This window comes from Nicotiana sylvestris, chromosome 12 (assembly GCF_000393655.2).
Source record: "Nicotiana sylvestris chromosome 12, ASM39365v2, whole genome shotgun sequence".
Lineage (NCBI taxonomy): Eukaryota > Viridiplantae > Streptophyta > Magnoliopsida > Solanales > Solanaceae > Nicotiana > Nicotiana sylvestris.
The window spans coordinates 68,997,781-69,022,038 of NC_091068.1; the positions used below are offsets into that span (position 1 = coordinate 68,997,781).

At 41.8% G+C, this 24,258-nt stretch overlaps 1 protein-coding gene across 1 annotated transcript; it reads right to left on the reverse strand.

The window, feature by feature from the left end:
• Positions 1-11,195: 11,195 nt before the first annotated feature.
• On the reverse strand, positions 11,196-13,250 carry LOC138883184 (uncharacterized). Its single transcript, XM_070163849.1, has 3 exons — positions 12,899-13,250; positions 11,865-12,802; positions 11,196-11,771 (listed from the first exon to the last, which is right to left on the reverse strand). Exons 1-3 carry the CDS (start codon positions 13,248-13,250, stop codon positions 11,196-11,198), a joined length of 1,866 nt encoding a protein of 621 aa, XP_070019950.1.
• Positions 13,251-24,258: the final 11,008 nt, after the last annotated feature.

Sequence of the window (24,258 nt, forward strand, 5' to 3'; positions counted from 1 at the left end):
GGATGAGCTTTGTCTATGCTAAAAATAAAGAACATATGAGGGTTCCATTATAGGATAGTTTGAGATAATGCAATTCTAGCATAGAGGGGCCGTGAGTAACGATCTGGTCGGTCGTTTCATGAGTTTTAGCCCCGTTTCCCCCATTTCTGTTCCCTTATATGTTGCTCAGCTATATTTCATCATATCGGGTTAGTTGTTCTGTGTTCGGAATGGTCTTGGAGTGATATGAGACACTTAGTCTCTAATTTAGGAGCCTAAGTGGCAAAAGTAAACCGGATGTTGACTTATGTGTAGAAGGTCTCAAATGTAAATTTTGATGATTCAGATAGCTTCGTTAGATGATTTTGGACTTAGGAGCATGTTCAGAATGTATTTTGGAGGTTCATGGTAGATTTAGTCTTGAATTGGCGAAATTAGAAATTTGGCGTTTTCCGGTCGGTAGTGAAAATCTTGATATAAGGGTCGGAATGAAATTTTGGAAATTGGATTAGGTCTATTATGTCATTCGTTATGTGTGCGAAATATTTCAGGTCATTCGGGTGAAGTTTGATAGGTTTCGGCATCGTTTGCGGAATTCGGAAGTTTGGAAATCCTTAGGCTCGAATCCGAGGATGATTTGGTGTTTTGATGTTGTTTTGAGCGTTCTGAAGGTTTGAATAAGTTTGAATGGTGATATGTGACTTGTTGCTATGTTTGGTTGAAGTTCCGAGGGCTTCGGGTGTGATTCGGATGCCCAACGGGACATTTTTGGACTTGAGAGATTATTAGATTTTGCTGGTTTTCCGTTGCAAAAGAGTTATTCTTTGTGATCGCGAAGAGGAGTTTGTGATCGCGTAGGCTTAATTGGGGCAAAGGTGGAGTTGTTCTATACGATCACAGAGGTGAAGTCGCAATCGCGTTTTTGTCTGAGGTTGTGCTTCGTGAACGCGTGGCCAGGGTCGCGTTCGCATAGAAGGAAGTGAGCTGGTGATCAGTTTAAGGGGTTGCTCTATGCGACCGTGTGAAGGAAGCTGCGATCGTGTACGTCTGTGTGGCTTAAGTTCACGAAAACGTGGAGGTTTACGCGATCACGCACGGTTAAATGAGGGGCGGTCCATTATTATGCTTCGCGATCGCGAGGCTAATTCCACAATCGCGATGAAGGAAATAACATGGCAGAATGTTTAAGTTCAAAAATGAGGGTTTGAGTTCATAATTCCTAAATTTAATTGAGAGCTCAGGAGAAGTCAATTTTGGAGGGGGATTTTCAGAGGAGTAATTGGGGTAAGTGTTCTTCACTCAAATTTGGTTAAATTCCATGATTGTGTCTTGATTTCTATCATCTAAATTGGGAACTTTGGGTGAAAATTGGGAAAAATGAAAGAAAATTTACAGAGTTGATTTTGGGGATTTGAATGGCCATTTCATATTGAAATTTGATGAATTTGATATGGGTAGACTTGTTAGTGAATGAGCTTTCTAATTTTGTAATTTTTTTGAATTCCGAGATGTGGGCTGCGGGTCGAGTTTGTCCAATTTCGGGATTTTTGATTTTTTTGAAAATTTTCACATGACTTTGCTCCTTTAGCGTGTATTAATGATATAATACTGATTTTGGTTAGATTCATAGCATTTGAAAGCCGAGTCGAGAGGCAAAGGCATCGCAGGTTAGAGTTTGGTCTAGTTTGAGGTAAGTAATGATTGTAAATTTTGTCCTGAGGGTATGAAACCCCGGAATTCATTCGTCTCACAATTTTGATGAAACGCACATGCTAGATGACGAGCGTCAGGGGCATGCAGTGTTGGGGATTGTAACTTGGTCCATCCCGTAGCAACTATTAAGTTGCATATTTGACTGAAACTACTTTATACTACTATATGTTAGAAAGTATTACTATGTTTTGGGCTGAATGCCATATTTGGGCTTCGTGCCAACTTTTTGGACCCTTAGGGGATTTCTTTTGCTGATATTCCTCACTGTTTTGATTTAATATCTGTACTCAGTCATGCTATGTTTTACTGATTTCATAACTCAGTCTTATTTACTCTGATTTGATGCATAAAAGATATTTTGGGCTGAACACCCTGTTTTACTGTTAGCCTAAGTGGCTTGAGAGGTTTCTGACTGAGTAAGACCGAGGGCCTATGATGTGAGGATATCATGGGATCGGGTTGCGCGCCACAACATATTGTATTGTTTTGTGCTATGTGAGAGGTCGAGGGCCTAATTTGTTATGCCACAAGATGGCTTGTGTTAGCGCTTGGGCTGTAGGATCCCCTTCGGAGTCTGTACACACCCAGTGAGCGCGGGTACCTAGAGTGAGTGATATGATGTTGCTCGAGGGGCTGTTATTGATTCATGTTGTGCCCGAGGGGCAGATTATGAGTGATTGTGAGGTTTCCCAAGGGGCTGGTTCTGTTTGATATTATGCCTGAAGGGTGGTTTATGATACATGTTTTGAACGAGGGTCTATTTATGACTTTCATCATTTTTGCTCTAAACTTCATTGATTCTCTTTTGAAACTGCTAGAAAGACATTTTGAAAGAATTTTTACTGAAATTGGAGTTTAATGAGATAATTGATTTTTATATTGTTTTGGAAACGTATTGTACTTACTGTAGTGCTATGACGTGCAATCATCTGATTTCTTATTGCTCAATTTTCATTTACTTTTATTACTTACTGAATTGGCATACTTACATTATTCCCGGCACCTTGTGTGCAGATCCAGGTGTTTCGGGACGTGATAGCGAGCGTTGATCCATCATCCATCGCGGATACCCAGAGTCGGCAATGTAGTTGCATGGCGATCGCAGCCTTGCTCTTCTCCCTCTTACCTCCCTTAGACTATTTTTAGTATCTTTGTTTCCAGACTATGATAGTCTTTATTGTACTTAGACAGACCTTAATAGATGCTCGTGACTTGTGACACCCCGATGTCGGGCTTGTGTTGTTTTTTCCGCACCTGTTATTTAGACTCATGTTACGAAATTTTATTAACTAATAGCTTAAAAATGTCTTTAATTAAATACTAGTTTGATTTGGGATTTATGTTGGCTGGCCTAGTATCATGATAGGCGCCATCATGACCGGGTGAGTTTTAGGGTCGTGAAAAGTTGGTATCAGAGCCTAGGTTACATAGGTCTCACGAGTCACGAGCGGGTTTAGTAGAGTCTTGCGGATCGGTATGGAGACGTCTGTACTTCTCTTCGAGCTTTAGGAAAAACTTCACATTCTTGAATTCCTATCGTGCGAATATGTTGATTCTAGTAACTAAACTTCTGTTATTCTATTCTCTCACATATGGTGAGGACATGTGTGATATGCTCAAGTTACACTTTAATTAAATAGCGTAAGGTGGTCAGTGTCAAATATAATAACCCAATAAGGTTGGGGTCGAATCCCACAGGGAATAGTTGTGAAAAGGTTACTCGAGTAGTGTGTTACTTGACTTAAGTCGTAATTCTATTCGGTTAATTGTAACAAGAGTATGATATAATTTTGATTTGAAGAAATAACTAATTGTAACGTTGAGAATGTAATTTGATTAAGGAAACCAAGGTTGTGTCCCCTTCAATGAAATATAATGCTATCAGTGTTAATATGATATATTTATAATGGAAGGCTCTTTAGATATGCAAATGATTTCTAAATGACTACTCAATATTTTCCAATAGTTGGGTAGTATTTTCTCTTTATGATTTTCCCAAATATAAAAGAGTTACAATTAAGAACAATCAATATATGACAAATAAAACCCACTTATTCCTAATCGATTCTATTAAACAAGGTTTAAAGCCTTGAGTCTTTGATATTTACTTCTATCAAATTCTAACTCACTTTTCCAAGTAAAGAGAGAATTTAATGGCACTTGTTAATGTTTGCAACCACCAATAATAAATGAAAAATGAGAAATAAATATATATCAACCAACCATTATACATATATTCAATGTTAAACACTCATTAACATAACACCTATTTAGGGTCCACAACCTTAGTATTTAAAGTTAGCTACACATGCTAAAATACAAAAAGATGAGAATATTAAATGACATAAAGCTTACAAAGTGCAAGATTCTTCACCCAAAAGCTTCCAAAATAGAGGAATATTAAAGACTTGGAATGTAGCTCAAAAACAAGACAAGATGCCTCCACAAAACCCTAATAAATCTATTTATAGTAGGTCAAAACTCGGGACCGAAATCAGACAAAAGTACCCTTCCAGGTCAATTATGCGACCGCATATCTGTTGCATAACAGACATGCGGTCCGCATTCTCTGCATGGCCATCACATCTTCAAACCCTAGTTTCCAAGCATTCGCTGCATTCAAGTTCTACGGTCCGCATTGTAGATATGCGATCGTATTTGTCATCGCATTTTCCACCTTCAGCAGCTTTCACAATGAGTTTGAGGTCCATTGTGCGGCCCGTAAACCAGTTATGCGGTCACATAATGGACCATATTTCTTGCACTGGACTTTGGAGCTTTATGCAGTCCGCATGTTGGATTTATTGTCCGCATTTTCATTTTCGCGATCGCATTTTGCTCTTTTCTTGTCCTTTTGCGGCTTTTTGATTTCATTTCCATTCTCTTAGGTCCGCAAACCTCATACACTACAAAAACATTAAAATTACATAAGTATAAAAGATAATTGCATTTAAAAGAAGCTAAAATCTAAGTAATTTGTATTAAATGTACCGAAATTCTCTGGCATATCAACACCCCCAACTTAAACTCTTGCTTGTCCTCAAGCAACTAAAACGACACTATCCTATTCTAGACTCCATCTAAACGATATGAAACAATAGTGACTGTGAACGGTGTTAGTTGTCAGTACTACAAGCATGCATTTTCGTTGATTTACCCTTCCTAAACCATCATTATTTACAAAGAAACTAATCAACTTGTGAAACTTTGAGCCTCGACCAATTTGACAAAATGTTACCCTCATATGAGTGCACTTGCATTTGACTTAGAAAACTCAACTTCTATCCAACCATACAATTCATTTGCCCTCACTAGAAAGAAAGTCCCAAACTCACAATATTTACAATGACAACAAAAGGGACGAATTCACAAATACACTCACTCTCGAAAAGAGTTTCAAGTGTTACAACATACCATACCATAGGCTTGCCCTTATTTTAATTCATCGCTTTATTCTAAGAACGTTCGGTTGGAGATCCCATAAGGACTTTTTAAGCTTATAATGTAGGTTTAGGGAAGGGTCGAATAAGCATTTGGGTACTAGTAACTACACCCTCCTTGAACACTACTCACAATTTTCTTTCTTGTAGCTCTTTGCTTCTTTTCAAACCACATAGCCCTCCTTGGCTCCTAATTTCTCACATTGAACCACCTTCAATACCTCTCTAATTTTCTTCAAGACTCCATATTTATATATATACATACATCTCTTTTTTTTCTTCTTCTTTTTTTTTTACTTTGCTTTAGGAGCTTGAATAGTTTCCTATCTCGAGGTATACTTTCCCACACTCACAGTACAACCTTGCCAATTTTCGGCTTGACACCACACCCCCAACTTAGGCTTTTAGCCTCATTCTTAATGTTCAAGGAGGGAGAGGTTCAAAAGAGGGAATTATTTTATAAAAGGGGAAAGGTTTGTAGCGAGGTGGACAAAGAAAAGGTTAAAGGCTCAAATAGGGTAACTAGTGATAATATCTATACAATGGGTAGCTTGAAAGGCTAACCGGCTTTCCAAAATCACAAAGAATGCTTAAGGTCATTTCTCCAACCAAATGTAATTATCATTAGCATCGAAAGACCAACCCGACAAGTTCTAGATGGTAGAAGAAAACACCAGAATTATTTATACGAAGACTCACACATGGCACATGAATTGTTCGGCTCAACATAGTTTTAGCCCTCGAGTCAACACTTGGCAACTCGAAGATTCCATCATATTTACATGTATAACTCTAGGTAAGCATAGAGTCAAAGAGCGAGCCTCAAGTTCACACAGTTGATATCATTCTTATTTTTTTATATTAATGGAAGGGTATAGGTTATTTACAGGCATGCATGCTTGAAACTAGACAATTACACCAAACCAGTCAAAATGTTTCAGTCTACTGCCTTGGTTCTACTATTACACCCTTGGAAAAGAACCTAGTGAAGAAAAACCAAAGGAGATTCATTGCAACATACAACTATCGACTTGTTTTTGTTGTTTTTTATATATACAAAGATAAACTATGTACACACCACACAACACAAGTATAAACAGATTCACAACACAAACAGATTCTTACATATGTAACACAAAAAACATGTACAACAGTTTAATTACCAAAAAGTCTGTACAAGGCTATCCCACCCCCAACTGAAAAGCATGCATTGTCCCCAATGCATAAGAATATAAAACAGAGTTTAGGGGCTCCCTGAGGTGCACTAAGCACTGTGGGAGTTGGAAGCCGGCCGAATGATGGTGGGGTCACCCTCTGATACTGAAGCTGGGATGGATAAGATCTCGGCCTGAGGAGTGACCTCCACTGATGGAAGAGGGATCTCTGGATGGCCCGACACTGCAGTTGGGGACTTTGAGCTGCTAGTCTCACCCGCTGATGGCTGAGTGGTCGATGGATCTGCTGGGGCGACCATGTCTGCTAGCAAATGTGTTATCGCCTTCTGAATTGCTGCTTGTTCTTCATCCTCAACTGTAGGGACAACAATCTGCTTACCCTTCTCCTGAGGGCCCTCATCCTCATCAGACCATGACTCCTTATCAGTATCTCCCTCGTCTTCCTCCCCACCTTCGGACTCTGTAGAGTGTCCGGACTCCTACTCAGAAGGAATGTCAATACGTGTAGGGGGAGCTAGAGGCTGGGAAGCCCCAACAGTCTGAGGTGCAGGGTCTGTCATCAATACAGAGAATTCAAGATCCAATCCAGCCACTATTGTGTCTGCTCCCTGCTCACCTTCCTTGGGCATGAATGAGGATAGATCGAACTCTATAGTTTGCATTTTGTGGAGCTCAGTCTTCATTTGGGAGACATCATCACGGAGCTTTGGCAAGTCACCAACCTCAGTCCGCTCTATCTTCTCCATATGCAACTCAAGCTGCTTCAGGCAATCCCCATAAGATGTTTGTTGTTGTTGGAGGGCCGTCATTGAGGACTAGATAAGAGTCAATGCCTGCTTGATGAGGGATGGGAGGTTCTTCAAAAGCTGGTCTACCTTAGCATTGACATGTTGAGCTAAGAGACCAAGCCTCGAAATAGTTGGCAGTATGGCAGAAGGCTGAGCAATGGTGGACTGAGAGGTGGGCTGTGGAGTGGAAGTGGATTCAATAGTATCCTGAGGAGACACAAGAGTCTAGGAATCTGAGGTTTCTATATCGACAGGAATCTGAGTCTGAACCTCTGGGAGAGCAACATATACTACATTATTAATGCATGTGATATCGATATCCTTCAGCGCTTTCCCCATCTTGGTAGTGTGTGGCATGGTAGGGACTTTCGCAGCCTTATAGAGGGTTGTGATCAAGCATGGGAATGGAAGTGACATGGATGTCTGTTTTGCGCGGATCAATATCTCTCACAAGATAAAATCACCCACATCAATTTTGATTCCCGTCATAATGCATGCAATGAGAAGAGCGTTCTCAATGCTTATGTCAATCTCATTTCTGGACGGTATCAATCGAGTGGTAACAAAGGTAAGCCAGAATCTGCCCTCTTGTGTGAGATCTTCCTTGAATATTTTGTGCAAAGGGTTAATCCAAGCAGGGGTCCCCTTGGCTATCACTGACACTATCCAACTACGCTCATTATCCCGGTTTGCCCATTTGGCATCATACTCAGCTGTGCTCGGTCTCCAGTCAGGGACGTCTAACTCATTGATGGTATCACTGCTGCAGAACACTTGCTTCCCCCTAACTAATACAATAACAAAGAAAACTCTATTGCGCTTGTGGTGAGCAGTCATGGAGTTAGCCTTGTTGGGGGTACTGCTCCTGTAGCCCATTTAGACTTAGTTGCTTTTCGGCCAAGATTTTACGTTTTGTTAGCCCTTCTCTATATAGCTCCCTAGACCCTTCGACCCCAAACCTGAGTTGGAAGTCATCTCCACTTTTCCTTCTTGCCTCAGCTTGCAGGTCAATTGAGGGCAAGGTCTCCTCCTCATCATACTGGGAGGGAAGTGTAGAAGTAGGGTCCGGTCGTGAACATTTTGCTTGTTGTGCTTGACGACTAGTGGAGGCCCTTTTCTTGGTAGAAGATACATGTTTCTTGGGAGCCATATCTGCACAACGACCACAATGCGGTCCGCATAGTGAAAATGCGACTTCATATGTGTAGCAAACTTCCCATGGTGACTTTTCTTCCTTTTCACATGCAATTTTACCCAGTGTTACGATCTTTTGAATCCCCTTCACTGTAATACATACTTTAAATTGCTCAATTAAATCTATCTAACAAAAAATAAAATTTAAAGGACAAAAGGATGTTACCACACATGGGTTTCCTCCCATGAAGTGCTTGATTTAACGTCGCGACACGACGAAGTTGCCATTTCTTTGGGTTCACTCATTGGTTAGGCACGGACCATCTTTGAGAGCCAACTAATCCACCAAGTGTTTTTCTCCATCTGTGCCCAAGTAGTGTTTGACTCCCTGGCCATTTACTTAGATGGATTAGAGCTCATCCTCCAATTCAAGTTCCATAGCTCCAAAAGGAGAGACATTGACCACCTTGAACAAACCGGACCATTTCGATTTGAGCTTGCCTGGAAACAATTTGAGCCTTGAGTTGAAGAGCAAAACCAAGTCACCCGACTTGAACTCCCTTTTTAAGATCTTTTTGTTGTGGACGAACTTCATTCTTTCTTTGTACACAACTGCACTTTCATATGCATGGAAAGGAAATTCCTCCATTTCATTGAGTTGTGTTAACCTCAAATTTGCATCTTCAACCCAGTCCAAGTTCAACCTCTTTAAAACACACATGGCTTTGTGCTCCAGTTCTATGGGTAGATGCCAAGCCTTGCCAAAGACTAACCGATAAGAAGAAGTACCAATAGGGGTTTTGTATACCGTGCGGTATGCCCACAATGCGTCATCTAGGTTCCTTGAACAATCGGTCCTATTTGCATTGACAATCTTTGCTAGAATGTTCTTTATCTCCTAGTTGGAAACTTAAACTTGGCCACTTGATTAGGGATGATAAGGTGTGGCCACCTTATGCTTGACGCCATATTTCTCTAGTAGCCCTGTGAATGCCTTGTTACTGAAATGAGATCCACCATCACTAAGAATAGTTCTAGGAGTGCCAAACCGTGTGAATATGTTTTTCTTTAAGAATGTGGTAACACTCCTTGCCTCGTTGTTTGGTAAGGCAATTGCTTCAACCCATTTGGACACATAGTCCACAACCACCAAGATATATTTCATCCCACAAGAGCTTACAAAGGGACCCATAAAATAAGTTCCTCACACATCGAAGATCTCTATCTCCATCACAAAATGCATTGGCATTTCATGCCTCTTGGAGATTGATCCTTGCCTTTGACATTGGTCACAAGCCTTGACCATTTGATTGGCATCATGATAAATCGACGGCCAATAATAACCACATTCAAGCACCTTAGCCGCCATTCTATTTCCCCCATGGTGACCCCCAACCGGTGAGTCGTGGCATGACTTTTGAATTGGCATAATCTCTTCTTCTGGGACACACCTTCTAATGATGTTGTCAGCACAAACACGGAACAAGAATGGTTCTTCCCAATAGTATTGCCAACAATCTCTCAAAAACTTCTTCTTTTGATAGGATTCCAATCCATCCGGAATAAGGTCACTAACCAAGTAGTTAGCAATATCAGCATACCAAGGAGCAAAAGCGCTAGATAATGCCAATATGTGCTCATCCGGGATGCATCGTTAATTTCAAGATCCCCCCTTGGTCTCCCTTCCTCTTCAAGCCTTGATAAACGATCCACCACTTGATTTTCCATCCCTTTTCTATCTTTGACTTCTAAGTCAAACTATTGCAACAACAGGAACACCGAATCAACCTAGGCTTTGCATCTTTATTTGCCATGAGATAGCGAAGAGCAGCATGATCTGTATACACTATCACCTTGGATCCCAACAAGTAAGCCCGAAATTTCTCAAAGGAATAGACAATGGAAAGAAGTTCTTGCTCAGTCACCGTATAATTCATTTGCACTCCATTTAGTGTCTTTCTTGCATAATAGATTGGGTAAAGAATCTTATTGTGATGTTGGCCAAGCACTGCTCCAATAGCTACACCACTGGTGTCACACATGAGTTCGAATGGAAGAGACCAATCGGGTGTGACAGTAATAGGTGCCGTAGTGAGCTTTCGCTTCAATTCCTCAAAGGCTTTGAGGCATTTCTCGTCAGACACAAATTTTGCATCTTTCTCAAGGAGTTTGCACACAGGATTTGCAATCTTGGAAAAGTCCTTGATGAAATGCCTATAAAATCTGGCATGCCCCAAGAAACTTCGGACACCTTTAACTGAAGTAGGTGGAGGAAGCTTGGAAATGATCTCGATCTTTGCCCGGTCAACCTTTATGCTATGTTTTGAAATTTTATGCCCCAATACAATTCCTTCATCCACCATGAAATGGCATTTCTCCCAGTTAAGCACAAGGTTGGTCTCCTCACATCTCTTGAGCACTTGTCTAACATTGTTGAGACAATGCTCACCTACCACCAAAAAGTCGTCCATGGAAACCTCTAGAAAATCCTCCACCATGTCGGAGAAGATGGACATCATGCATCTTTGAAAAGTAGCCGAAGCGTTACAGAAACCAAACGACATCCGGCTAAAGCCAAAAGTTCTATAAGGGCAAGTGAATGTTGTCTTATCTTGGTCCTCCAATGCTATGTTGATTTGGTTGTAACCGGAATATCCATCAACAAAGCAATAGAATGGACTTCCCGCTAGCCGATCAAACATTTGATCAACAAAAGGCATAGGGAAATGGTCTTTGCATGTGGCACTGTTGAGCTTCCGATAGTCTATACACACCCTCCATCCGGTCACCGTTCTTGTCGGGATGAGCTCATTTTTATCATTTTCAATCACGGTCATGCCTCCTTTTTTCGGCACACATTGCACCGGGCTCACCCACGAACTATCGGCAATGGGGTAGACTACCCCAGCATCCAACCACTTGATGATTTCTTTATTTACCACCTCTTGCATGGATGGGTTCAACCATCATTGATGTTCCACGATTGGTTTAGTCTCATTCTCCAATTGGATCTTGTGTTCACAAATTCCGGCGGGAATCCCTTGGATGTCCGCAATTGTCCACCTAATATCTTGCCTATGCTCCTTCAAGACCTCTAACAATTGTTCTACCTGCACATCATTCAACAAAGAAGAAACGATTACCGGTAAAGTATTATTTGAGCCAAGAAATTTATACCTCAAGTGTGGTGGAAGTGGTTTGAGCTCTAGTTGTGGTGGCCCAATAATAGAAGGCTTTGCGGGAGGAGTGGCTCTATTCTCCAAGTCGAGAGAGAGCTTTGCTGGAACATAAGTGTAGGACCCAAGCCCCTCCAATGCATTGACTGATTCCATATACCCATCCATATCTTCACCATCAAAGTTCACCAAAATATCCCCCAATGCCTCACTAAGGTATTGTTCTTCCATCTTCATTTCAACCGCATCTTCCACTTCATCAACAACATCAATCACCGAGATGATTTCATATTCATGTGGTAGTTTCATACCCTTGCTTGCTTGGAATGTAACCTCTTCATCATTAGCACGAAATTTGATCTCATTCTGTTACGAATCTATTAGTGCTCTTCCTGTGGCAAGGAATGGTCTCCCCAAAATGATAGGGATCTCTTTGTCAACCGCACAATCAAGGATTACGAAATCGGTAGGTAAATGAAACTTTCCCACTTTAACAAGCACAACATCGACAATTCCCATTGGTCTCTTTATGGAACGATCGGCCATTTGCAATCTCATACTTGTGGGCCTTGGCATACCTAACCCTGCTTGCTTGTAAATGGCAAGAGACATTAAGTTGATGCTAGCCCTATTATCACAAAGGGCTCCTGCAAAATCATGTGCCCCAATAGTACATGGAATAGTGAAAGCTCCCGGGTCTTCTTTCTTTTGAACGGTGGATGTTGCAATGATAGAACTAACCCGGTGAGTCACATTCACCACTTCATTATTGGTGGTTCTCTTCTTGGTAATCAAGTCTTTCAAATATTTAGCAAAACCCGGCATCTCTTGAAATGCTTCAGCAAATGGAATATTCATCGATAATTGCTTGAGAATGTTATAGAACTTTTCGAGTTTTCTATCATCAAACTTCCTAGCAAGTATTTGAGGGAATGGGGGAGGAGGTCTAGGAATAGGTGGTAGAATTTTTGGTGTCTCTTTTACCTTTTCCTTTACCTCTTCCCGGTTTTTTTCTTGCACTTTCAACTCTTCCGTAACTTTTTCAACTTCAACAACACTTGGATCTTCAACCTCAACCTCATGTTCGTACTCTTCTACTTCAATCACTTGTTCACTCCCTCCTTGTAGTACCTTACCACTCCGAGTAGTAACTGCCATGATGTGAGAAGTTGGACCACTCCCATTACCCTTTGGGTTCGCAATTGTGTCCCTTGGAAGTGTTTTTTTTTGCTTCAGATTTTGTTCCCTAGAGAGGTCTCTCATTTGCATCTCCAATTTTTGAATGGATGCGGTATGAGAGCCAACAAGCTCAGTCATATTCCTCATAGAAGTGTCGGACTTCTCTTGATTTTGTACTCGTTCAAGCATGCTTTCCAACTTAGAATCACTTGAGGAACCTTGATTTGAATATTGACCCTTTGGAGGAACATAAGGGTTTGAACTCCGATTAGAGAAGTTGTTGTTGTTATTCCAATTTCCTTGATTTCAGCCACCTTGGTCATTTCGCCACTGTTGGTTGCCTTGCCCTTGCGGGTGAGGCCTCCATTGATTTTGTTGTCCTTGACCTTGGTATTGTTGGCTTTGATAACCTCCTTGAGAGTTGTTGACATAGTTTGCCTCCTCAAAGTCTTCATTTGATATAGGTTGCACCTCCTCCACCACATTTACCTTCTTCGTTTGGCTTTCGGTGAACATCTTTATCAACACATTGACATTTGTGGCAAGCCCTGTAATCACTTGATCTGTCTCATAATTTTCCTTGATCGTGGTGGTCAAGGAAGAAGAACCATATGTAATTCCACATGTGGTGTCTTCTGAGTGCCATGCTTGATTATGTTTTGCCATTTTGTTAAGTATTTGTGTGACCCTTGCGAATGATTTGTCCATAAAAGATCCATTAGCTGTATTCTTGGCTATAGATTGGTTCATAGGATCCAAACCTATGTTGAATTTCTCCAACAAGATAGAATCCGGAAAACCATGATTGGGAGACTGAAAATTAGGAATTATGATGCATTTTACACTCCTTTATGCTCAGGTTTTGATTAGAAATGTGTACAAAATAGTCCCAAAGGCTCACAAGTTGTGTTTGATTGCAGGTTTGATCAACAAGGTGACAAGATGTCAAAGATCAGCTCAAAAAGGAGTGAAACTTGCACAAGTACCAAGACAAGACAAAGCTCAGTCAAAACAGGGCCACTGCAGCCGCACACCATTCTGTGTGGTCGGCACAAGTGAAGTTCAGAGAAGGTGTTATTCAGGCCAAAAGGCAATGCGGCCGAAAAGGGTTTTGTGAGGTCCGCATTGGGATCATAGCTGCCGCACTCAATTTAGTGCAGTCCGCGGAGCCAAGGTTCAGAGAGGTGGTGTTTTGGAGGTTGAAGATCAATGCGGTCCGCGGTCCTTATTGTGCAGACCGCAATGGAAGCCACCGCGACACACTCGATTTCGTGCGGTCCACATTGCCCATGTTCAGAGAGCTAGATATTCGAGTCAAGAGCCTTAGTGCGGCCGCACTAGCCTCGCAGGGGTATTTTTGTCCAAGATTTTTAGCATAGTATAAATAGATTCTTTTCCCATTTTTAGGTTATCAGATAGTTTTTGTACTGAGCTGCACTCGTGACTTCATCTCTTCGACCTATTTTGAGTAATTTTAGTGTGATTTCAACATTGAATCTTCAAGTTTATTTTATCAATTAATTATTATGAGTTTTTGCTCATCTATTTCTTTGTTTTCTTCTCTAATTATGAGTAGCTAGATCCATTAGCTAGGGTTGTGGCTCAACCCTATTGTGGGTAATTTATGGGTCTTGTGTTTTGATGCTTAATTGTCTATGGGTGTTTGATATTTGGGATAATTTAGGGCTTTAATTGTTAATTAATAGTTGCAAACACTAGTTTATGCCTAATAGACTTTGGCTCTTCTTGAGAAAGAGAGCCTAAGTCCATGAAATTAGTCCAACAAGGAATTGGGGCGTACTCAAGCGATTAATAGCCCCAATTAAAGGGTTAAACCTAGAGATAGTAATACTCGACTTGAACCTTGATTGCTTGTACAAATGTGAATACCCAATTGGTCTTGAGAAAGTCAATTCGGGTAAAATCACTCGAAGAACCGAGAGGTATAGAGTGAGTAGAATCGTGCAATGGTTATATCATACTCCCCAAATGTGACAATCTAGTTTTAGACTCAAGAATCCGTCAGTTGACCACCTAGACGAAGGTCACTACCCTAGTGCCTTTTAATCATTTGAACAACTCGTAATAGTTTAACCTTAGCTTATTTTAGTTTAATTGAGCATTGTAGTTTTGTAAAATTAGAATCATAATCAGAACCAAAAATGTGTAGAAGTGCAATTAAGAGCAAATACGCAACTCCGCTTTAGATAGATACCCAACTCCCAATATCTAGCTCCCTGTGGAAATCGATCCCGACCTTAATCGGGTAAAAGCTTCTTCGACCTCTCTCGCTACTCAATAGTAGTGCAGGGTTGGCCTCGATCACTTTTTGGCGCCGTTTCCAGGGAGCTAACGGTTTTGGTTATCTATCTAAATAGTTTTGTGTATTGTTGTTCTTTCCTTCTGTGTTACTAATCTATTTGTGTCACAACTTCAGGTACAAAATGGTAGCAAACATAAACAATGCACCTCTTGGAGATCTTCCGCCGGGGGAGGAAGTAGATGACAATGTTGAAGATGAGGTCCCTATTGTGCCTCAAGGACAAAGGAGAGGCCGTCAGGCCAATGATAATATTCCAGACACTCCCCCGCCACCTCCAAGAGTGGCTCCTCGAGTGCTTCCAAACCAAGGCTATGCAAGTGCAATTGTCCCGCCCCAGATTCGGGCGGGCAATTTTCAAATTACCAATGTGATGCTGACATTACTGGAGCAGCGTGGGCATTTCACGGGCGCTGCCAATCAAAATGCTTACAAACATCTCAAGGGGTTCGTGGATACCTATTGAGGGAGCAAGCAAACTAATGTGTCCGAGGATGAACTTCGGTTGAGACTCTTCCCATTCTCACATAGACGGAAGTCATTGGATTGGATTGAGAGACTTCCCAACCATTCCATCACTACTTGGAATGAGTTGGCGGACAAGTTCATTGCAAAAATTTTCTCATCGGGGCATATGGCTGCATTGAGAGATGAGATATTGGCCTTCAAGCAGGAGCCCATAGAATCTTTGCATGAGATTTGGGAGCGCTATAGAACAATGGTGACGGAATGCCCCAACAATGATATGACCGAGGCGATGATACAACAAATCTTCTACCGGGGCATTAATACAACAAACCAATGTATAGTGAACCAACTTGCTGGGGGCAACTTTATGAAGATGTCTTATGATGAGGCTTGTGACATTTTTGACGAGATGGCTGACACTTCTTCTGCGTGGCAAAGTAGAGCCAATGTGCCCCAGGGCGACCCCACGGTTACTCACTTGCACAAGGAGTTACATGATCATGGGCACGTTATAGCTGAGTTGACAACTACTATGAACCAACTAGCAAAGGCACAGTTGCAACAAGTTCAAAATCCTCGCCAAGTGATTTCCATGGAGGGTGTCAACATGCTTGTCAACAAAAGAGGACAAAGAGGTCAACAAAATCAAGGGAATTTGGAGCAATTTGACAATGATTGTGGTGGATTTCAAGATGATGGTTATGATGGACAGAGTGAAGAGGTGCAATACATGAATAATTATCAAGGCCAAAGGGGCAATTCTTCCAACCAACAACAATGGAAACCCCAAGGCAATTGGGGAAATCAACAACAACAAGGCAATGGTAATTGGGGGAACAATAACCAAAGCCACAACTGGGGTAATCAGAACAACAATCAAAACAATCAAGGAAATTGGAATGGTAACAACAACAATTGGGGTGGTAACAACAACCAAGGTGGATAGAATAATGGAAACCAAGGAAATCGGGGGCAAGGCTTTCAAAGGCCCCCAATCTACTAACAACCGAACAATCCACCCCCATTTCCATCCCAAGCTCCTAGTTCTTCTAGCAATGATATGGGTAGAATTGAAATGATGTTCAAACAAATGATGAAAAAGAGTGTGGATTCCGATGCTCAGTTGTCTTCCCATAATATGTCGATTCGGAATTTGGAGGTTCAGTTGGGCCTAATCTCACAGTCCTTGAATACTCACCGTAAGGGTGCTCTACCAAGTGATATGGTAGTGAACTCGAAGGGTAGGAACAATCATGTTATGGCAGTAACTACAAGGAGTGGACGAGGCGTAGATCTGAATACCTCCAAACAAAAGCAAATTTTATGTGATGAAGTTGAGTTGCAAGAAGATGAAGTTGCTTTGGTGGTTGAAAATGTGATTTATGACAATGTGAACGAAGAAGTGAGGATTGATATTCAAGATGCCGATGTGGATACAAAAAATGACGTGAACCCGTCTAGGGAATACATAATAGACATGCCGGAGCCAGTTGTGCCTAAAGCCAAGGCTCCTTTTCCAAGGCCACCTACACCTTATCCTCAAAGGCCTGCGAAGCCGAAAAATGAGAATCAGTTTAAAAAGTTCATTGACATGATGAAGAGCTTACCCATTAATATGCCTTTGGTGGAGACTCTTGAACAAATGTCGGGCTATGCTAAATTCATGAAGGACTTGGTGACAAAGAAGTGGTCTATGGATTGTGAAACTATAAAGATGACTCACCAAGTTACTGAAATAGTACATTCAATGGCCCCGAAGCTTGAACATCCCAGTGCTTTCACCATTCCTTGCTCCATTGGGAGTGCGGTTTTGCTAAGGCTCTATGTGATTTGGGGGCTAGTATCAACTTGATTCCCTACTCAGTTTTCAAAACTTTGTGTATTGGGCAACTTAGGACGACTTCCACGAGATTACAAATGGCGGATAGAACGATGAAGAGACCATTGGGTATTATTTATGATGTGCTTGTCCGGGTGGACAAATTTATCTTGCCATCTGACTTTGTGAACTTGGATTGTGAGGTGGATTATGAAGTTTCTATCATATTGTGGAGACCTTTCCTTGCTACGGGGAAGACCATAGTTGATGTGGAAGCTGGGAACTCACCTTCCGGGTGGCTGACGAAAAAGTAGTCTTTCATGTGTGCAAGTCTATGAAGCAACCCAACAGTTCTGAGGTGTGCTCTTTTGTGGACCTTGTCATAGTAGTAATAGTTGATGATACCAGTGCAATGATCAATGTGGAGGACCCTTTTAAGTCCGTTTTGTTGAATCTTAATGTCAATGAGGATGCAAGCCAGGTGGAGTGTGTGAATGCGTTACATGGAATAGGCTCGTACTCTTATGGGCCTAGAAAACTCTCTTTGGATCTCGAGAATAGGAAGACACCACCAACAAAACCTTCAATTGAGGAGCCTCCGGTGTTAGAGTTGAAATCGTTGCCTCCACACCTCAGGTATGAGTTCTTAGGCCCTAGTTCTAATTTGCCAGTTATTCTTTCCTCCTGTCTTACTAACATGCGGGTTGATGCCACATTGGCGGTGCTTCAAAAGCGGAAAAATGCAATTGGATGGACTTTAGCTAATATTCGGGGGATAAGCCCCACATTCTACATGCATAATATTATTCTGGAAGATGATGAAAAGCCCTCCTTGGAACATCAAAGGAGGTTAAACGAGGCAATGCAAGAAGTTGTGAAAAAGGAGGTGATCAAGTGGTTGGATGCTGGGGTTGTGTACCCCATCTCTGATAGCTCTTGGACTTTGCCGGTGCAATGTGTACCGAAGAAGAGTGGCATGACTGTGGTTGCAAATTCACAAAATAAGTTTATTCCTACCAGAACCGTCACCGGTTGGAGGGTATGCATGGACTACCGCAAGTTGAATAAAGTGACCTGTAAGGATCATTTTCCATTGCCTTCTCTTGATCAGATGTTAGACCGACTTGCTGGGCATGCCTTCTACTATTTTTTGGATGGGTATTCTAGGTACAACCAAATCTTGATTGCTCCGGAAGATCAGTAAAAGACCACATTCACTTGTCCATATGGAACTTTTGCCTTTTCTAGGATGCCTTTTGGGTTGTGTAATGCACCGACTACATTCTAGCGATGTATGATGGCCATTTTCACTGATATGGTGAAAGGCATTTTGGAGGTGTTCATGGACGACTTCAGTGTTATGGGTGATTCATTTGATGAGTGCTTGAAGAATCTTGATAGAGTTTTTGCCCATTGTAAAGAAACCAATCTTGTTCTCAATTGGGAGAAATTCCACTTTATGGTGGAAGAGGGCATAGTTCTTGGGCATAAAATTTCAAAGCATGGTATTGTGGTAGACAAAGCAAAAATTAATGTGATTTCAAGGCTCCCTCCCCTACCTCTGTCAAGGGAGTTAGAAGTTTTCTTGGGCATGCGGGGTTCTACCGGAGATTTATCAAAGACTTTTTGAAGGTAGTGAATCCTTTATGCAAGCTATTGGAAAAATATGCCAAGTTCGAGTTTGATGAAAAATGTATGCAAGCCTTTGAACTTCTCAAGCACAAGTTGACCACCACTCCTATCATTACCGCACCTAATTGGAGTTTGCCCTTTGAGCTCATGTGTGATGCAAGCAATTGTCACGACCCCAACCCCGGCCGTGATGGTGCTCAACACAATGCTAGGCAAGCCCGAACAACTAACATCTCACGATCTCTTTCTTTATAATTCAATACCAATTTTCGGGATTTAATACCAATTTAATATAAATAGAAGTATGAATTTAACAGATGAAATGTGCGGAAACCATATTCACGAAAAAAATCTCTGTAAAACAGCCCACTGATCCGGTGTCACAAGTCTGAGCCTCTAATACAAGGTTTCAACAATCTAATACAGAAATATGTCTAAAATGCGGAATGATAAGTGGAGATAGAAGGAGAAATCGGGTCTGCGAAAGCCATGCAGCTACCTCGATAACTTCGATGAAGATAGAACGGCAGGAAAGCTCGCTCTATGCCTCAAGAATACATGTACCTGCACACATGGTGCAGGGAGTAATGTGAGTACTCCGACCCAGTGAGTAATAACAATAAATAATGGCTGACAGTATGAAATCACGTAAAGGCACTAAGCAGTTCTATATCAAAACAGTAAAATCATTTAAGTAGCATTGAATGAGGAAATCATGTGAAATTCTTTAAACCAAGTAAAACAGATATAATCAGTATAAATCAGCTCCTCAAGCATTTCAGTTCATTTATTCGTTCTTATCCTCAATTCTCAATTCATATACTTCTCACGATAACCAAATCAAAAAATATATATATACCGTTGCGGCGTGCAGCCCGATCCGTATATCGATGTGGCGTACAACCTGATCCATAATAATAATAGTCGTCTACGCTCACTGGGGGTGTGCAGACTCTGGAGGGGCTCCTTCAGCCCTAGCGCTTTATAATTGTTGCGGCGTGCAGCCCGATCCATATAAGTAATTGATGCGGCGTGCAGCCCGATTCATATTGTGTATAATATACATATCTGCTGCGGCGCATAGCTCGATCCATATCATATAAAATATCCTCACTATTGGGTCCTCGACCCCTATCAGTCATTTAAAAATCACAGCCTCTCGGGCATAATGTACGATCGGGATCTCAACCCTCATATCTCTTCCTATTTATGATTAACATTTCAAAAAGTTGGTTCATATCATTCTTAAACAATTGGAAACATTAATGAGGATATAAATTCTTTAACAAAATAAGTGAGGAAAACCAGTCAAAAATCCCCTAAGGGTTCTACAGGTCGACACAAGGCCCCAAGCATGGCAACAAGCCCAATTCACAATAATAAAGTATATGTCTCAATCATAAATGTAGTAAAATATCATTCGGGATGGACCAAGTCCCAATCCCAATAGCATTGAACCTCACGCTCGTCACACAGCATGTATCTCAACTTAGTAAAGCACTACGTTGTGCAAATATGGGGTTTTAAACTCTCAGGACATCATTTAAAATCATTACTCACCTCAAACTGGCCAAAACTCTAGCTCGCTATGCCCTTGCCTCTCAAATTAGCCTCCACGCGCGTCGAATCTATCCAAAATCAGAACGAATAGGTCACAATATCAAATAAAACCCAAAACCTCGTATTTATATAGAGTACCCTTCAGGTCTTCTCACCGCGGCCGCGCCCGTTTTTGTGCGGTCCGCCCGATGCCTACCGCGGTCTCGCCCCTTCCGCGCAAGCCAGCATGATCCACATGATGCCTACTGCCGCCGCGCCCATTTTTGTCCGGTCCGCGCGATGCCTACCGCAGCCGCGCCCTTGCAGTCCTCTTGGACCTGCTACAGCTGCTGCATTTTTCTGTTATATTTTTCAACTCCACACTTCCCGTTAGCCATCCGAAATCACCTCGAAGACCCCGGGACCTCAACCAAAAGCACCAACGCATCCTAAAACATCCTCAAAACTCGTTCCAATCCTCAAAACACCTCAGACAACATCAAAACCATCAAATTACATCGAATTCAAGCCTAAGAACTCCAAGAACTCTTGAATTATGCTTTTGATCAAAAAGTCTATCAAATTTCGTCCGGATGACCTAAGATTTTGCACAAACATCCCAAATGACACAACAAAGCTACTGCAACTCTCGGAATTCCATTCCGACCCCTATATAAAAATCTCGCCTATCAACCGGAAATTGCCAAATATCAATTTCGCCAATTCAAGCCTAAATCTTCTCTACAACTCCAAAACCCATTCCGATCGCGCTCCTAAGTCACAAATCACCTTCCGAAGCTAACCGAACCATCGGAACTCACATCCAATCCCTCTAACACATACGTCAATATCCAGTTGACCTTTTCCAACTTAAGCCTTCTTAGAAGAGACTAAGTGTCTCATTTCTTACCAAAACCACACCAACCGCAAACCAATCAACCCGATCACATAAAACACGGATAACGAAGCATAAATAAGCTGAAATGGAGGAAGACGGAGCGGTAACTCATGAGACGACGGGCCGGGTCGTTACAGCAATGTTGTGGTTGGGGCAGTTTTGGGTAAAAGAGTGAAAAAAATGTTTCATCCGGTGTACTATGCGAGCAAGACAATGAATGATGCTCAGGTGAACTACACGGTGACCGAGAAAGAACTTTTGGCTATTGTGTTCACAATGGAGACATTTCAGCCGTATCTCATGGGTTCCAAGGTCATAATCCATACCGACCATGCCGCACTCTAGTACTTGATGACGAAGAAGGATTCCAAAGCTAGACTGATGTGATGGGTCTTGTTACTTCAAGAGTTTGATTTGGAGATTATGGACTGGAAGGGTAGTGAAAACCAAGTGGCAGACCACTTGTCCCGTTTAGAGGAGGAGGGGAGGCCTCGTGATGGCCTAGATATCAATGATTCATTTCCTGACGAAAAACTCCTTTCGGTATCGGTGAATGGTAAGCCATGGTTTGCGGATGTTGCTAATTTCCTTGTGATTGGTATAATCCCGTGTGAGCTCTCTTCTAACCAAAGGAAGAAGCTCAAATAGGATAGTTTGGATTTCTATTGGGATGAGTCATACTTGTTCAAGATTTGTACGGATGGTGTGATCCGAAGGTGTGACCCGGAGGAAGAGCAATTGAGTATCTTGGAGGCCTGTAATTCCTCCCCATATGGTGGCCATCACGGTGGGGCGAGGTCGGCTTCCAAAGTTCTTAGTTGTGGGTTTTGTTAGCCAACTTTGTACTAATATGCAACTGAACTAGTGAAGAGGTGTGATGAATGTCAAAGAGCGGGTGGAATTTTGAAGAAATATGAGATGCCTCTCAATACCATTCTTGAGGTTGATATTTTTGATGTATAGGACATTGATTTTATGGGCCCGTTTGTTATCTCGTATGGGAACACATACATTCTTGTGGCGGTGGACTATGTTTCAAAGTGGGTTGAAGCCGTGGCTTTGCCCAACAATGAAGCCCGGGGTGTTGTTGCATTTCTCAAGAAGAGCATTTTACAAGGTTTGGTACTCCTCGTGCAATCATAAGTGATGGGGGGTCTCATTTTTGCAATAGAGCTTTTGACACTTTGCTTGTAAAGTATCGTGTCAATCACAAGACTTATACTCCCTATCATCCTCAAGCAAGTGGTCAAGTTGAAGTCTCAAATAGGGAAATCAAGAGCATATTTTCAAAGACGGTCAATACAAATAGGACCGATTGGTCGAAGAAGTTGGATTATGCTCTATGGGCTTATAGGACTGCTTACAAGACTTCAATTGGTATGTCTTTGTATCAGTTGGTGTTTGGGAAAGCTTGCCATCTACCGGTTGAGTTAGAGCACAAGGCCATGTGGGCTTTGAGGAAGCTAAATCTTGAATGAGATGTTGCAACCAATCTTCGTATGGAGCAGCTTAATGAACTTGATGAATTCTGATTCTATGCCTACTCCAGTTCCTCCTTATACAAGGACAAGATGAAGTAGCTTCATGATAAATATGCTCGTAGCAAGGAGTTCAAAGTGGGTGATTTGGTTCTTTTGTTCAACTCTCGGTTACGTCTATTTCCAGGAAAGCTCAAGTCAAAATGGAGTGGACCTTTTGAAGTGGTGTGTGCGACCCTGTTTGGTGCACTTGATTTAAAGAACAAAAATGGGTAAGTTTTCAGAGTGAATGGGCATAGGGTCAAGCACTACTTGGAGAAAATTGATGACAGCCACGTGGTGGCACTTCTGCATCTCAAATGATTTGATAGTAACCTGCGTCGTGCCGCGACATTAAATTAAGCTCTTCTTGGGAGGCAACCCATGTGTTTTTCTTTGATTTTCATTGTACTATAGGATTTATTTTTGGACTGACTAGTTGTGAGATGCTACATGATTGTGTTGATGCAGTGCAGGACAAAGTGGAAAAAAATTGTTCAAGTCTCTGAAGTTTGCAATGCGGACCGCACTACATTTTGTGCGGCCACAAAGAACATAGTGCGGGGGCACAAAATCAGTACGTACCGCATTGATAATGGATAAAAAAAACCAACTCTTTGAAGTTTGCCACCGCGGCCGCATTGCATTTTGTGCGATCCGCGGTGAACCACTGCGGCCGCAATGGTATTTTTTGCGGACCGCAGTGCTTGCCTTTTCAAACTTGTATAATGCCGTGTGGTGCAGACCGTACTACATTTTGTGCGGTCCGCGGTGGGTAGGTAAGCTGGGCCTCAGGTCTTTTTCTATAAATAGGACCTGAGGCCCTCATTTTGAACTTTTCGATCTTTTAACTCTCAGAGCTTTAAAAATCACTGTTCCTCTCCACTTATTGCACGTAACTGATCATTAAGGCTTAATCATCATCACAACATCTTACTTCTGGTACTTTCATCTCTTTTCAAGTGTTAATTTTATTATTTTCATTAAATTTTTGTTTTTCTTAGCTTTTCTTCCGCTTTTCCCGTATTTCTTGTGATTTGGTAAAATTAGGTTAATTACTTTCTTGTTTAAGGTAGGATTAGGTAGTTAAATGACTGAACCAACATGTAGGGACCCTTTAATAGGTGAAAAACTTGGACTTAAATTGAACATTTCATGAACCCTAGGTTGGTGCTGTGTTTTGGTACTCAGTGCAGACCGTGGTGGAAATTGTGCGGTCCGCGGTGCCCCTGTGCGGTTCGCAATGGCATTTTGTGCGGACCGCATCAAAGAATGTTCTGAAACATGATCATTGAGGACCGAATCCGCATTGCATTTTGTGCGGTCCGCGGTGCCTCAATGCGGACTGCATTTCCATTTTGTGCGGTCCGCGATGCATTTACTTAGAGAATGGGTAGTCTGAACCCCACCTCTGTGCGGACCACGGTGCCATTTCGTGAGGTCTGCATTGGCCTCTGTGCGGCCACACTACATTTTGTGCG

Coding starts and splice junctions, on each gene's coding strand:
- LOC138883184 (XM_070163849.1), bottom strand. CDS start 13,250: ATGGCAAAACATAATCAAGCATGGCACTCAGAAGACACCACATGTGGA. Junction 12,803..12,898: donor ACAGTGGCGAAATGACCAAG/GTGGCTGAAATC, acceptor ATTCAAATCAAG/GTTCCTCAAGTGATTCTAAG. Junction 11,772..11,864: donor TTCATTTACCTACCGATTTC/GTAATCCTTGAT, acceptor GATTCGTAACAG/AATGAGATCAAATTTCGTGC.